Source organism: Tiliqua scincoides, chromosome 4 (assembly GCF_035046505.1).
Source record: "Tiliqua scincoides isolate rTilSci1 chromosome 4, rTilSci1.hap2, whole genome shotgun sequence".
In the NCBI taxonomy this organism is placed as follows: Eukaryota; Metazoa; Chordata; class Lepidosauria; order Squamata; family Scincidae; genus Tiliqua; species Tiliqua scincoides.
Window position 1 is genome coordinate 14,006,921 of NC_089824.1, and position 16,683 is coordinate 14,023,603.

General features: G+C 45.4%; 1 protein-coding gene across 9 annotated transcripts; it reads left to right on the plus strand.

The window, feature by feature from the left end:
• The first annotated feature begins 925 nt into the window (after positions 1 to 925).
• TATDN1 (TatD DNase domain containing 1) lies at positions 926 to 16,591 on the plus strand. 9 transcript variants are annotated; one of them, XM_066623252.1, is made up of 13 exons: positions 926 to 1,140; positions 1,745 to 1,810; positions 1,899 to 1,928; positions 2,736 to 2,785; positions 2,948 to 3,011; positions 4,114 to 4,257; positions 4,343 to 4,385; positions 7,928 to 8,013; positions 8,096 to 8,136; positions 10,147 to 10,223; positions 11,534 to 11,604; positions 13,128 to 13,254; positions 16,421 to 16,591. In XM_066623252.1, exons 1-13 carry the CDS (start codon positions 1,119 to 1,121, stop codon positions 16,521 to 16,523), a joined length of 924 nt encoding a protein of 307 aa, XP_066479349.1. In that variant the 5' UTR covers positions 926 to 1,118; the 3' UTR covers positions 16,524 to 16,591. The 9 variants fall into 9 exon arrangements, with proteins under 9 accessions (XP_066479349.1, XP_066479351.1, XP_066479355.1 ...); XM_066623258.1 differs by having other exon boundaries at positions 1,133 to 1,209; XM_066623256.1 differs by lacking the exon at positions 926 to 1,140 and adding an exon at positions 1,224 to 1,342.
• The last annotated feature ends 92 nt before the right edge of the window (positions 16,592 to 16,683 follow it).

A 16,683-nucleotide genomic window follows, 5' to 3' on the forward strand; every position in this document is an offset into this window, starting at 1 on the left:
GGGCATCTGGTGGGCCGCTGTGAGATACAGGAAGCTGGACTAGATGGGCCTATGGCCTGATCCAATGGGGCTGTTCTTATGTTCTCAGTGTGTCTTCAGCTGGCCCTTCGCGGGCAGGGACCTTCTGCCTTGCCAGCCTGCCAGCCAGGTGTCTGCACGGCATCCTGAGGGCCACCTGAGGACAGCTGTGGCATACTGCCTCTGCCCGCCCCACCATGGGGCGGGCAGGGCGGGGCGGTGCATGCTGGGATCCAGCGGCCCCCCGCAGGGGTGCACACTGGGAGGGGCCCAGGGGGCTGGCAGGAGCTGGCTTCTGGTGCACAACACACAAGCAAGCACAAGAGCATCCCTTGCACAAACAGACATCTGGACCGCCGGGGCCGTGGGCTGCCACTGGAGGGAACAGGCCTTGCTGGTGGCTGGATTGGGCCCGATGCTCTCCAACTTCCCAGCTCTGATGCACCCCGTGGCAAACGAACATGTTCCCCTGCCTTGAGGAGGCCCAGTGGCCGCCCCTCCACCACAGGGTGCAGTGCACACCCAGTGGCACAGCTGCAGCGGCACCGAAGAGCTGGATGGGGCTGCCCTGGCTGGGCCACTGTGAGATGCAGGAAGCTGGACCGGATGGGCCCTGGACCTGATCCAGCGGAACTGTCCTTGTGCAGACCCCAGAGGGAAGGGGATGGCCATGCTGTGCCTGTACCAGTCCCACGTCTTGGAGGCAGGAACCAACTGGCACGACCCCCTTCAGCCACTTCGGCCCCCCACGTCCCCATTTGTGGCCATCGTCTGCTCAGTGACGTCGTTTCCTGCTCAGTGACGTCACTTTTTGTTTGATGTCGCTTCCTGCTTAATGACATCACTTCCTGCTCGGTAACGCCACCCGCGACTCTGAGCAGGCGCCGTGAGTGCGCTCCTGTCCCCCGAGCGGGAACCAGCTTCACATCCCCCAGCCGAGCGGAGCGGCCGGCGCCTCCCCCGCGGCCGAGCCTCTCAAGTCCTCCACGGCACCACGGAGACCGGACGGGCAGAGCGGCCCTTCCCAGGACGGCGTTCCCCGCGCACCGGAAGTGGCGGCCGCGTCTATATGGTCGTGCCCCGGTGCGGTCGCTGTCGCCATGAGCCGCTACAAGTTCGTGGGTGAGGGCGGGGCGCCGGTTGCCTGGGCGACGGGGGCCTCAGGGCCCGCCTGTGCCCGTCTACTCAGAAGTCAGTCCCGGGACAGGCGGCGGGGAAGCGAGCGGGCGGGCTGAGAGCGGGAGTTGGGGAGCGCCGTGGCTTGCCGCCGTTCCAGCTCTCGGCAGCGTCAGGAGGCGGAGAAGGCGGAGGCCGGCCGCGAAGGGTCCGTGCCTGCCCTGCGCGCGTGACGAGCCTTGTTCTTGCTGCCGCAGGCGCTTCCCTGCGCCCGGAAGGCTTTCGCTCCGGGGAGAGGCGCAGGCGAGGAGCGAGGAGGGGCGGCTGCTTTCCGCCTCCCGGGCGCAGGAGGGCCGCACGTTGAAGGGGCCTCTTGCCCCACGAATGCCGCTTCTGCCCAGCGCGACGGACTCGCAGCAGGGACTGCGCGGAGACGGGCCGACGGGCAAGAGGAGCCCCGCTGCAGTCGGCGGGGCTCCTCCCAGGCGAGCGACGGTGGGACTGCAGCCGCACTTGCAGGCGCCAGCGGCTGGAGCACTGCTGGGCGCCACACAGTGCGCGTCCTCAGAGTCCCCCGTGCAAGTACTGACAGTCGCCTTTCTCTTTCCAGACATTGCTGTGAATTTAACGGATCCCGCGTTCAGAGGCGTCTACAGAGGCGCTCAGAAGCATCAAGGTAGACGTGCTTATTCATTGGTTTTATTGGTGGGCAGCGTCTTCAACAGGATTGCAGAGTAACAGTGACTGTTGCTCTGCCCGTGCAGGATCTCGGAAGCTAAGCGGAGTCCGGCCTGGTTAGTACTTGGATGGGAGACCACCTGGGAATGGTGGGTGCTGCAGGCTTTTACCAGGGGTGCCTAAACCCTGGCCCGGGGGCCACTTGCAGTCCTTGGGGACTCCTAATCCGGTCCTCAGGGAGCCAACAGTCTCCAATGAGCCTCCGGCCCTCCAGAGACTTGCTGGGGCCTGTGCTGGCCTGATGCAGCTGCTCTCAGTGTGAGGGTGACTATTCAACCTCTCACGTGAGCTGTGGGGTGAGGGCTACCTCCTCTACTTGCTGTTTCACATCTGTGATGCAGCAGTGGCAGCGAAGGCCAGCCTTGCTTTGTGCAAGGTGTTTTAGAGGCCTTGAGCAACTGCAAGACCTTCATTCATTCATATAAGTTCCCTCTCTAATATATTCGTTTATGTAAATTTATTCAAATTTTAAATGTAAATTAATTCTTTTTTTTTCCCCGGCCCCCCAACACAGTGTCAGAGATGATGTGGCCCTCCTGCCAAAATGTTTGGACACCCCGGCTTATACCATAGTCTTTCGAGCCTGAAGGTTGCCAGCCACGGAGCAACACAAGCATTTCTAAAAGCCAGTCCCTCCCACTGTCCTATCCCTGATCCAAGTTGGTAGGAAAAACATTTGTCGAGGAAAATTGATCGGACAGTGCATTCTTTGCCTAAGAGGTACTCGTATTTAATGGAGATGAGGCAAGATAATACAGGAGAGAGAACTGCAGGAGCTGCTGCATACCAGAAGATCTAAGCAATAGATTGATTTGTAATAGTGCTTTTAAGATATGAATTTTAATTGTACGTTATTTTTGCAGATGACTTCTTGGATATGGTGGACAGAGCAGTCAAAACTGGTGTTAAAAAGGTAACTTGCTTTAACAAGGTTTCGTGTATGTGCTCTCTCTTTGATGTCTTGTTTCAGGAGGTATATGACTCTTGATAAATGAAATTTCAGTTATATCAATTAACGCTGTCATTAGGAAACAAGCATGCGTGTGTGTTTTACATATGTATTTTTTTATTCCAGTTCATGATTACGGGTGGAAGTTTGCAAGACAGTAAAAATGCACTGCAGCTGGCGCAAACAAATGGTATTCATCTCCTTACATTATTGAACTTTAAAAAACGTTTATGAAAGCTTTCTATTTAACATTTATCAAATATGTGTTTGTTTTAAGTAGTTTTATCCCACTCTTCAGCTAATAAGGTTCCCAGAAAATCCCCAACCTTGACTAAGCAATTTTATCTCAAACTCTTGAGATTAGAAAGTCACCACAAGGACAGGGAATATCTGTGTTTTTGTGATTTAGTTTGGAGGTTAAAGATGTGTGCATGGGTAGGTGACAGGAGGCAGGATCGTCTTCCGTGCAAGCCCCAATCAAAGCGTGTTGGGCTGATCCAAAGGCAGTTGCTCAAGAGGAATATGAAGTGCTCCTCAACCACACTTCTCACGTTATCCTTTGCTGTCGTAAAAGTTGCCACAAAGTGAGTTTACTTTTCCACTTTGTGAAGCAGATGGTAAGAGCTGGCATTTTGCCATGGCTATGAAACCCACTCAAAAAGGAGTCCAGCCCAAATGGGTTAGTAATTCAAACTATTACCAGGTGAGGACATGTTCAAATAATTGAGTTTTGTTTGGGGGATAATGTCTGAAGAGAGCCATAAACTGCTGGGTCAAGTAAAGTGAACTAGTATCGTTGCATGGCCATGATGATTACTGCCAAGACAAGAGGGACAGGTAGCATTAACTTCTAGAACAACCACATGGTGTCCCTTTCCTCTCACTTCCTTGAAATCCCTCCTTGAACCCTTGTTCTGCTCCCCCAGTTTTCACACCCACATCCAAGTGCATATAATGACAGTTGCTCACATTCATCCTTTGCTGCCTTTCAACAGCCCAATCCTAACCAACATTCCAGCACCAATGCAGCTGCAGTGCAACCCTAAGGTCAGGGAATAATTGTCCCCTTACCTTGAGGAGGCCTCTGTGATTTCAACACAAAATGGAATGCATGCCCCGTTGTCAGGGATGCATCAGTGCTGGTTAGGATTGGGCTGTTAGTCTCCCTCTGCTGTCATACTCTTCATTGCTAGCTCCACAGTGAAGGAGATTGTTTTGTTTGCAGCCGCGTAGTATGTACATTGTTAGTGCTGTACACGTAATGGTCAACATTTCATGACTTTGCTTTTCAGGCATGTTTTACAGTACTGTTGGCTGTCATCCTACCCGCTGTGGAGAATTTGAGCAGAATAATCCTGACCAGTATTTAGCAGAGTTACGAAGCTTAGCAGAGAAAAATAAAGGCAAGGTCGTAGCAATTGGGGAGTGTGGCTTGGGTAAGTATTGGCTGGCTGGCTGTCAAGTATTATTTTGTCATGGTTCCATTCTGAAAGTCAATTAATTGTCTCTTTCTTCTTGCAGATTTTGACAGATTAGAATTTTGCCCTAAAGACACCCAACTGAAGTAAGAGAGATTTGCTGATCAAATTTGCTATTTGCTCCCTCCCTATTGAATTGAGATCTGTGCCCTCTCATGGTTTTTTGGCAGGATCTGAAAACTTTTCTTTCTTGCTGGGCTTTTTCATTATGATATGGTTTTTATGGGAGGATGACAGCTTATATTGCTACTTTGAGTATTACAATCTTATTTACCATTTACTGCTGTTTTTATGTTGGTGGCATTGTTTTTATTATTGTTGTAATTATTATTATTTCATTGTAAGCTGCCTCGGTGCTCCATAGCAGGGAGGGGGGGAGACAGGGAAAATTGTTTTTAAAAAAAAGATAAATTCCATAGGATAGTATCCTAAGGGGTGTACATAGAATCAAATGTCCCTGTTCCCTCCTCAGTCCAGTGGTTCTCTGTGCCCTCTGGAAGGTCAGGGGATCTTTCAGAGTGGAATTCTGTGGGTATTAGAGGGGTTCAGGTTTTGGGGGAGATCAGCTGTTAACACTTGCTTTACTTTTGCATAAAGAGTGCCTTCCATTTGAGGAAAAGAGGGTTACAATCCTGCTTAATTCCTTTTATCATAGTGTTCTTGGATTTCAATGACAGCCATTAGACTAAGGAATGGTTGTCCTTCCTGCATGTGAAAATCATAGAACAACTACTACTGTTTCCCATAAATGGTCTGTGGGTCACACAAGACCTACTAAGCCTTTATGAAGCCCTCTTAGGTGCAAATCCTAACTAACTTTCTAGCACCAACATAGCTGTGCCAATCAATGTGTGTCCCGTCTGAATTATACTCGGTCTGGAAAGCACTGACATAAGGGGTTAGGATTGCTCCCTAAGTGGGTAAAGGTCCAAAGCCTCCAGTCCAAGTCCAATCCCAGTCTCCAAAGCACAGTCCAGTCTTCCCAATCCAGTCTTCTGCAGCAGAGTCCCTCCTCTGTATCCTCTCCAGCAGAGTCCTGGCAGTCCCCTTCTCCCATAGGTCCTGGTCCATCCGTGTCCCATAGGTCTGGGGTCCTGTAGATCTGGGTCAGGGTAGCTCTTGGTGGCTTTGCTCCTTCTGAAGCTGCCTTTTATCCTGCAGCCCCTTTGTTAAGTCCAAATTAGGCTCAGGTGAGCCATCCCTTCAGTTCATGTTCATTCAAAGTCCCATCAAGGTCAAATGAAGCTCAGGTGACCATCAGTCTCCATTGGCCTTGATTACAGCTGTGGAGCCAGCCCTTCCCTTCCCAGAGCTGTCAACCAGCTGTCAAAACATGGGAATCACTGTCAACACCACATCATCCACCAGATGATCTTCTGATCTTCCATTACAATGTGGCATGTGCTGCATCCTGCAGTTGGGTGGCAGTCACAGAGGCCTCCTCAAGGTCAGGGAATGTTTGTGACCTTGGAGCTGCATTGCCCTTACCTCACTGCTGGAAAGCTGGTTAGAATTGCGCCCTTAATCTCTCATATTTTGCTCCTTCAAGTCACTCCTTGCTGCTGCAATGGCTGCAAGCACCTTGCAATGCAAATGTAATGTTTCTGAATATGTGTGTATGCACACTGTCATCATAAAACATGGAGGCTGCGACAAGGGCAAGGATCCTCTTGAGCAGTAGTTGTATATGTCAAGTAACAGAGAAAGGGAAAATTCTCCACCCACTGTTGAGTACTGCTTTCTTATTCTCCTTTTTGACAGCTCCATCTTTGGGGATTTGTTTCAGAACCTGGATATTATTGGTACAGAGGCAATGGCTGCAATCTTGTGCCCAGGGAATAAGTTCCATTGAATACAATGGGTCTTACTTCTGATTAGGCACATAGGGTTGCATGGTATGAGGCATGTAAGTGTTTGGAAGGGGCACAGAACAAGTGTCCTGTTTGGGAACAGGACAACCAGGCAAAGTTCTAAATGAAATTAAAGAGGGATGAATGTGGAGCAACAGCAGGGAACTTTAGAACAGTCAGACCAAATGTGTAACTTTTGTTGTATAGAAAATGCTATCTTAAGGACAAGAACATGAGGATTGCTCTGATGAAACAGATCCAGCTTCATCTGTGTTAGCATTGTTTCCCACTGCAGGCAGGGATGCTCACAGGCAACAATTGACTGAGGGCCCAATTCTATCCAACTTTCCAGCACCAGTGCAACCACAATGCAGCCTTGAGGTAAGAGAACTAATGTTCTCATACCTTGAGGAGGCCTCTGTGACTGCCTCCCCACCACAGGATGCTGTGCACGCCCCATTGGCACATCTGCACCAGCATTAGAAAATTGGATAGGATTGGGCCCTGATACAGTAGTCTTTTTTTTATCCCCAACATTTTGGTATCAAGAGGCATTAGACAGGTTCCATTTACTTGTCATTTCTACAATTGTTCATGAGTTAAACAAAAATTTGGATCTGCAGTGGCAGATCAAAATACAGTTTGGACAAACTGACTGTTGTGTGCATGACATTTATGCTCTTCTGCATAGGGAGAGAACTACCATCAGTCATGGCAGCACAGTTGGTTAGCTAAGACTCTTTCACAGTTCCAAGGTAAACCATGATTATGAAATGTTAAGCCTGTTATTTACACATGCAAATGGCATTGCTTTTCCAATTGGTCCTTTTTTGGGTAGAGATGTAGCAAGACCAACCATCAACCTTGACTAGCTCTTACGTAAGCTGTATACTGGTCTAAAGCCTTACGAAGATTTTTTTTTTTTATTTTTATAGAGAGATCAGTGGAAATGTTCTACAAGTCTATAACTATTAGCAGCTGCACACAGACCTCTGAAAATGTTTGCATATAATGGCTGCAGTGCTTGAAAGTCACTTGCTAAGTAGCTCAGGGCCCAATCCTATCCAAATTTCCAGTGCTGGTGCAGCTGCAATACAACCCCAAGGCAAGGGAATGAATGTTCCCTTACCTTGTGGAGGCCTCCATAACTACCCTCCCACCACAGGATGCAACACACACCCCATTGGTACGACTACATCAGGGCTGGAAAGTTGGATAGGATTGGGCCCTCAGTCCTTACTCCTTCATACAGGTAATTTAGGAAATCCACATAACTGCACATAACTCCACATAATTTAGGAAATCCTTTCAGATGTTTCCAGTACAGCAACTGTAACATCTGAATCAGCTGAATGCTACTGCAGTATTCAGAGCTGTACATAGCACAGCAACAACTTTCATAGGACTTTGTACCCACAGCTGTGACTATGGGAGGTTTGCAGGTTGTTGAGGCTGTGGGAAGGTATAAGGTGAATATACCTTGAATGCTTTAACATGGTCTATGGCTACTTTCTTTACGTAGGAAAAGCACAAGAGTTCTGCACAATCTAGCCAGGTGTGAAACACTTTTGAGTTCTATTGATTTCCAAGGGAGGAAATTAAAGCTCAACTCTCCTATTAAAATTAATGAGAAGTAAAAGTGGTTATCTTTGGCAGAATTATGTCCCCCAACTCTTTAAAAATCAAACCCAAAAGAGCACTGTTTTCCAACATATTTGAATGACCAGTCGATATTGTTATGTTAAACTCATGAAGGTAATTTATTTGTTTCCTTTCAGGTATTTTGAAAAACAATTTGATCTGTCTGAGCAAACAAAATTGCCAATGTTTCTGCACTGTAGAAATTCCCATCCAGAATTTGTAGGTAGGTTTTGTTAGAAAACTTTTAAAAGCAAATGTTTACAATCACTGGGATTTTAAAATAAAAAGGTTATTCTTTCACACAGATATCATGAGACGAAACCGAGAAAGGTGTGTGGGAGGAGTGGTAAGTATAAGACAGATCTCCAGTTGTGACCATTCTGAGTATCCTCCTTTGTACTATGAAGCTGTGCTGTCTTGCTGCTGCTTGCACATTGCAGCCCAATTTGTTTTGGGTTCTTCTTAGTGCTTCCCATTCTTTATCCAAAAGTTCCTTTCATTAGCACAAGCCAAAGAAATCTGCAGTCTGCACCTGACGTCAGCAGCTTTTTCTTGGCATGCTTTAGAAATGCAGCCTGTTTGCTCTGTAATTTCTTCCTCTCCCATTTCTGCAGTGTTTTTACTACTGCAGTTGACAAAGATTCAGGCTATACCAGCTATGTCTAGCAGTTGAAATGGTGCTATGAAAAAAGTCTAAAAACATAAATCAATTTCAGTTCTGAAGGATTAGTGGAGCAATTTTATGGTTCCTGGTCAGGAAGAAGCAGTATTGGTGGCAGCACCAAAGCTGGTATCTTATCACCCCAGCCCAGTCCTGAACTGCCCAGGGCACATGGCTGCAGCGGCGCCAAAAATGGCTGCCGTCGCATCCTGCCCACTTCAGGCAAGCTGTTGGCTGTTCCTTGGTAGAGGGGGACTTTTGTCCCCCGAGTAAAGAGAGTAGTCCTGCAATGGGGCTACTCAATTTACCGCCAACGAAAGGGTCAGCGGTGAATCAAGAGCCTCTGTGTAGAGTGGCAAGCCCAACATGGAGGTTCTAGATCCGGTGGAGCAGTGCTCCACTGGGCCCGCCCCCCCTCACTGCTCCCTCCCCTCACCACACCTACCCCCATCCTCTCCCTACCCTCCGCCCACCTCCCCGGAATACCTGCTTCACCCCACGCCCCCACTTATCTCTCCACTGTTCGGCAGTTCACACAACCACCAAGCAGCGGAGGTAGCAGCGGGCAGTAGCCCGGCGCCGACCAGTACTGGGCTACCACCAACGTTTGCCTGGTTGTGGGGCTTGCACGTTTGTGAGAGTGCGCGCTGCTGGTGAGCTGGTGCGCAGAGCCCAGGATTGGACTCTCATGTGGCTGTGGTGGCACCAAAAACGGCTGCCGTCGCATTTTGCACGCTAATGGCAGCTGCGGGCAGCAGCTCGGGAGAAGGGAACTTGAGTAGCCCGCAGTGGGGCTAGTCAATTCACTGTCTACCAAAACATTGGCGGTGAGGGAAGAGAGTTCGTGTTGGGTGCTGAGCCCCACACAAACACGCTGGATCCAGTGAAGAGGAGCTCCACCGGATCTGCCTCCCTCCCTCCCCGTTCCCTCCCCCCAGCATGCCTCCTGCCTGCCCGCCATGCCTCCTCCCCGCCCTCACTCTTCCTCCCCAGAACACCACCTCCCCCCACCCCCACTTACCTTACCAAGGCTTGACGGTCCATGCGACTGCCAAGCAGCAGTAAGCCTCGCAAACATGTCTTATGGTATGTTTGCAACAGTGTGTGCCTGTGATAAGCTGGTGCATCGAGCCCAGGGTGGACTCTCAGTCCCCTAACCTGGGTCTACTCAGACTTGCCCCAGTTTCTGACCAGTGGGAAAAGGAAAATCTTGATATCCCTGAATCCCTTAAAACTGGAGGGTTGGATTGAGACAGCACACTTTTTGTTCCAGTGCTTGCAGAGTTACTTGTAGATTGCTTTCATGACCTTTAGACCCTGGAACAAACTCAGAAACTGCAATTAAGCATGTCTGTCTAGCTAGAGACAAATCTAGTTTGCTTGCCATGCAGTGCAATCCTATGAATATCTACTCAAAAGTAAGTCTCATAGTGTTCAGTGGGACTAGTTACCAGGAAAGCATGTACAAGCATCTCCCTGTATCTGCAAATCCAGTGTCTGCGGTTTCACTTGTCCGTGGTTCTCTGCTGGGTTTCTTATGGGTTCAGTTGCATACATTGCTCATGCAGTTAAAAAAGACTACCAAAAATGCCTTTTTTTTTGGAAAGAGATAAAATTGGTAAAAATGTGTATTAAGCTGCATCATCTCAGTTCTTGTAACCTATGATGATAAATGTATATTTCCCCACTTTACAGGTACATTCTTTTGATGGCACCAAAGAAGAAGCAGCAGCTATAATAGATTTGGACCTTTATATAGGAATAAATGGTTGGTAAGTTGTTTTTAAAGTGGGGCATCCGGTTCGGGACTCCTTATCCCTATGGGACGAGGATGGGGAGGTTAGAGAACAACAAAGTAAAGGCAGAGTAGGAGAAGGAATTGGGAATGGTAACACGATGGGATGTGATAGACGGTTTGGCACAATGAGAGGATGCGGGGACAAAGGAACTAATAAGCAGCCCATCCTGAGGCATTCCATGTACAAATACTTTTATGCCCAAAGTCTCCGAGCAAAGATGGGAGAACTAGAATGTCTGGTGACTAGGGAAAACATTGACATAGTGGGCATAACGGAAACCTGGTGGAATGCAGAAAATCAGTAGGATACAGCAATCCCAGGCTATAAACTCTACAGGAGGAACAGGGAGGGGCGTGTTGGAGGTGGGGTCGCCATTTATGTTAAGGAAGGGATAGAATCCAGCAAAATAGAGATTGAAGGCAGGTCCGACTCCATAGAACCTCTATGGGTTAAATTACCAGGCCTGAGGTGTGATGTAATACAGGGGGTGTACTATCGGACTGGTGCCCAATTTGCTCCCCATCTTGGCGGGCACTTTACCCACTGACATTAATTTTGTCACATGGGAGTGACCAAAATGTATGGGGCCTGGGTATCAAATGACCTAGCTATGCCACCACTTCAAACATTTTTAAGTGCTACAATAGATTGAATGCTGGTCTTGAATCTAACCATGGATACAAGCAGGTAGTACAGCATTGCTAAAAACTCAGTTATAGGCATCATAGCCCCAATGACATAAAGTTATTGATGTACAGCTATTGGAAATATGTACATAGCCAGAGGTTTTTCTTATTTAAGCTTTCTACGCAGCAGCTCCCATTCTGGAGAGGGGTTGTGTGAGGAGGATATTCTAAGAGGAAACATAGTGGGGGGGAAGGGTTAAATAGCACTCCACCATCTTCCTTTGTTTCATCCTCACTTGGTCTTTCATGCAATGGCACAGTTCAGAGAAATTTGCAGTTCTATGCATACTTATTTGGGGTAAGTTTAGTTAAATTATTTGGGACTTATTTGTGAGTAAACATGCTTGGATTGAATTGGACATCTTAGTGTAATCAGAATTTCATTGACTGGTTCTATATTTAGCTCCATTTATATCAGTGGAGCTAGAACACAGTACTTTGGAGTGATTATGGGCATATGTGGGATTATGGGCATATGTTCCTAAGCATGAGGGAATACAACCTGTCCTTAGAATGTGCTTCTGTGTGAACCCATATAATTTTGACTAATCACTGTAGTCTTCATGTTAAAAACAATATTTTTAAAATTATTTCTAGTTCGCTGAAAACAGAAGCTAACTTAGAAGCAGTGAGGTCAATTCCTAATGAAAGATTGATGATAGAAACAGGTAAGCTGCTGTGTTGATGAAATCCTATTTTGCATTTTGCTTTCACAATTCCACCCATTTCAGAACTGGGACTATTTGGGTAGTGATCTTAAAACAGAACAGAAGAGACTGGATGCAAACTTATCCTAGAATGTCTGAAAAGGTTCCAGACATATAACCCTTTCTTATATTAATACATCAAATTCATTGCAATGCAATAAGAAAGCAAAACTTTCAGAAGCTCTGAAAATTCTGTAGTTAAAAACCGCTTCCATCACTTGATCAAACTCCACTGTAACAGCATCTACCTGTCTGGCAGTGGCTATGAGCATATTATAAATCTCAGGCATTGTCCCAAAGTCTCTGTCAGAAATGATACATCTTTTAATAGCTAGACTAGGCAGAAAATAGAACAGTGCCAAGTCTGGCTTTCCTTTGAGAGATCCAGGCTGCACAGTAGAAAAAAACACATCATGCCCATAAAGTACAGTCTCTCTTCTTTTGCAAGGGAAAGATGAACACCCAGTAGCCTGGTGGAACCTCTAACCATCACATTACCACATGGCCCTGAGCAAAGCTACCTGTTATCTCTATTCACAGATATTTAATTACAAACATTAATAAAACAATTTAAATAAATTCTGGGAAGTTTGATAATTCAGTATATACTTGAAAACTCTTGTATGAACATTGTAATTGCTACACCCAGTGGGGTCCTGTGCATGTTTACTCAATACATTCAGTGGGGCTTACTCCGAGGAAAGCCTGCATAGATTGCACTGATATTGATGAATGAAGACTATTGGATTTGGCAGGATTTGTAGGAAATGTCTCGGCATAAAAACTTTTGCTTTGAGGGAGGTGGTTATCTTTTTTATTATTAGATGGAAGCCTTCTAATACTTGCTGTTTGTTCTAGAGCAGACAGAACTTTACAAAGTTTGTTGTAATTAAGAATTTGAAGGCATTTGGAGGTTATGGCCCTGATCACTTTGACTTGTGAGCAAGTCCCTCAGGCATCACTTTAGCTTAGGACTTGGCAGTCTTACTCAAAGAAGTATCACCTCAGGGCCCAATCCTATCCAACTTTCCAGCACCAGGGTAGCCACAATGCAGCCTCGAGGTAAAGGAACAAATGTTCCCATATCTTGAGGAGGCCTCCAAGCCTGCTTCCCCAACACAGGAAGCAGTGTATACCCTATAGGCACAGCAGCACCGGCACTGGAAAATTGGATAGGATTGGGCCCAAAGTCATATATGTACTAATGAACTTAAGTGCTAATTCTGCTACACATTTTGCACTATGGAGGCAAGTGGTGAGGCTATTGTCTCTGGCACCAGTTTTACTACTGTTGCCTGTGCCTAGCTCAGTCTTCAGTGGATCTTAAAAGCAACATTGATTAGGTTTACAGTCTAGAAATGTTAAAACTAGTAATTGGATAACTCTTTAATTGAGAACATGGGGAAGTAATGATTCAACAGAGGACTTATCAGTAACAAAACCAACAGAAGGTTTTTTACAAGCTTTTCCATGAACTAAACTAGATGCTCCTTGGTGTGGAGTGAAGAATACCCATGCTGGCTCAAAATATGTAAAGACCACATTCCCTACAAAAAAGAAGTGGGAAACTGGGCATTGCCTGAAGGACCGTAATGAACCTTGTCATATAATGTAAGTATATTGCTTAATGTTCAGCTTTCTGTTCAGCCAGTTTGTCATTATTATGTCCCAGTGGAATGAATTAATCATGACTTACTCAAGCTCCATTGCTTTCAATGGAACTTAGTTGAAACCAAGCTTAGCTGGACTGGGGCCAAAATAATTTAGTAACATACATTAACAGGGCATAGTTAGTAAGACTGGCCAGTCTTAATCTTGGCAGAAAACAATTCATTTCAGGATGTGTTTTCTGAACTTTCTACATGGGATAAACATCTGGTTCATTCAATAGTCTTGTCTTGCTAGAGACCAAGGGTCCAGTTAAACTTCATGCTGGTTCCAACTTCAGCCCATTGCCTCTGGGAAAGTTTCAAGCAGGGCATAAAGGCAGTGATCCTACCCTGTTGCTAGTCTTTGGCATCTGGTATCCAGAGGCATATTGCTTCTGAACAGAGTTTTGGTAGGTGATGCGTCTTTGAACTGAGGGAGAAGATACACTGGAAGAGAATCCTGAGACATGCCCCCAATTGTGGCATGTTTTGTATCCTGTTGTTCTTGCTTGAAAGCTGAAAGTCTATGGTTCTAAAGTTTTTCACATGGTACTCACATTTACCATACTGTTACCAAGGATTTGAATTCTTGTAATATCCAAAATGAATTTGTAAATAAAATATTTAGCTGAACATAGAGCTTCCAGCGTGGTCACAGCATAGGCCAGTCATTTTATGGTTTTACCTTAAACTGATTGTCACTAACTGAGAAAATCAGTATCGCTTCAGTAAGAAAAGTGAAAGCTGGGTGTATTGCATATCATGTTTATGGAAGCCATAGGCAAAAAGACACCTGGTAGCATGCCAGAATAGCAACCTTTGTGCATTACATGCATGTGCAAATTGTGAAACTATTCATAGGCCATACCACAGGAGTTTCTTAGAATCTAAATTGATAGAATTGGAATTTCACACATTGATAAGTTTATGTAAACAAGATCAAGTAGAATTTAGAAGTCTGAGCTGGGACTCTCAGCCTCATAACAGGCACCCATTCCCTTCCCTTCCTACAATCTTCAAATTCCTTTGAACTGTATGTAGAACTATAGTGAAGGAAAGTTTCGATTATGTTCCTGTATCTTTCAGGTATCTGCAGTGTGTGCAAAACTGAAGTGAAACTCTATGATCAGTTTTGCAACATTAGAAAACTGTTCAAGATAGCATCTGAGGACAGTCATTAACTGCTCATTGTCCTTTAATTTGACATGAGATTTAGGTGGATCAGATGAACAGCGGTCCAGTTATATGCATTTTTCTAAGTTCATGTTTAGAGTAAAAATCAAATATGGTGTCCTAAAATGGCAGTTTAGGATAACTTTGGAAATAGTCATCAGGATGGTGGAATAGTTTAAAAAAAAAACTCTTCTGTTGCTATTAGTTTGAGATTTACCCTTTTTCCTTATAACAAGATGAACTATTGCTATTTCACTTGTTTTGCAGCAATGGCATGGGAAGTGCTGTACAGTAGTGGTTCTCAAAGTGGTGGGTCATGACCCACCATTGAAACCTAAGTCATTTTCCCCTTAAGCGGTGTGACCTAGAAATGGGTGTCCCAACTGCACACATGGAACTCAGTAACATTTAAACATACTGGGGGGGGGGGTTGTGCAGCCTCCCAGAGGGTCCTGGAGCTCCAGAGCGCAGTTTCGAGAACCAGAAGTAGGCTCCAATTGCAAATTGGAGCCTACTGCAGTGGAGGGGAGGCTCATGGAGGGGGCTGCGAGACTCCAGGATCCTCTGAGAGGCTGCAGTTCTCCCCCCCCCCCCCAAAGTATGTTTAAAATGCTGCTGGGTTCCCACAGTGCCACAATTGCTGTGGTGGCTTTAGGACATTTCCCCACCCGTCCCCACACCTGCAAGCACTTACCCGCAGAGAGTTTGAAAACCACTGCTGTACAGAACACCAAAGTGCTATGGTTTTAACACTTCATAAACAGCAAGGAAATGACCTCATCTTCTGATTGATGGAAAAGAGGGGTTTTTTTCAATCCCCTGCTCTGTTGAGCAGCCAAACAAAGCTTGTCCCAGTGTGTGTGGGGGGGACAGTGATGAAAGTTACATCTGTTGCTTACATCTGTTGCTTTCTTGTTGAAATTAAAATTTTATAGCTTAACTAAATACCACTCGTAGTATCTAGTTACAAGTACCAAGAGTGCTATGACTAATATTGAAACAAAACACTGTACAAATTAAAAATAAGATATGGAAAGGTCAGTGTCCAAATAAGGCAAATGGCCTCAAAAACCAAAACAGCTGGCTTTCAAAGTTTAGGATGGTGAGCGTGTATGGTTTTTAGATGATGATTCATCATCTGATGAAACATAAGTTTTGAAACATCATTTACAAACATTGATATCCTGCCAGACTGTGTCTGGCTTAGGTGTGACTTTAAGGTCAAATTAAAGCTGCAGTCCCATACAAACATTAACTTGGGGCAGGCTCTCTGCTTGTTTTTTCTTGCAATCACTCTTTCTTATACTGTGTCACATAGCTTGCTTCCAAAATCCTGAAATGAGTTATTGAAGTAATTCCATTGCAAAATTTAAAGCAAGCAAAAATGGAATTTGTTGCACTATTCTAATTAGCCAGCTAGCAAGAGACTACAGCACGCATTGCTCGAGTAAACGTCACCAGAGATACTTGCATGTAAGTCGATCTCACAGACAGGGCAGATTTTGACTAAAAAAAAAAAATCATGGAATTTATTATTAGCCTCTTGCTTGCCTGACCCAGAGTGACCTTACAGATAAGGCAAGATTATCTAAGCTTAATTTATTGGCAGGAATTTCTCATCTTATAGGCAAGTATCTAAGGTATGTCCAGCTATGCCATTGTTTACACAGCATTCACAACTCATTGTTGGTTTGCAGCTTCATTACTGCCACATAGACAGGGATTCATCTCATACTTCCCCAGCAACACTGTATTCCTCTACCACCCCATATACTTGGGTACACTCTTATCAATCTGGTTTTGTTGCTCACATTGATGAAGCAGAGCCAAAATGCATTTTGGAATCTCAATTGTTTATCCTCTTGATAAGTGGCTATGTTAGTTCTGAATATAAAGACGACAACACAATCAGTAAGCTGCTTCTTTTTCAGTAAGACATACTGTTTCCTTTTTAGTCAAATACTTGAAATACTGGCAGCGGTACGTGAAGAAGATCCACTTGAACTGGCCAACACTACATATAACAACAGTGTTAAAATCTTCTTTCCAGATATGTAAAATATTTTATGTATTATAATGCATGTTAATTGCATTACATGAAATAAAAGTTCGTGAAAAAGCTTTGAAAACAATCCTATCCTTATTTTACTGTGAATTGGGGGGGATTTTTTGTCATCTATTTTAGAATAACAATATTTATTTTGCTATGCATAAACTG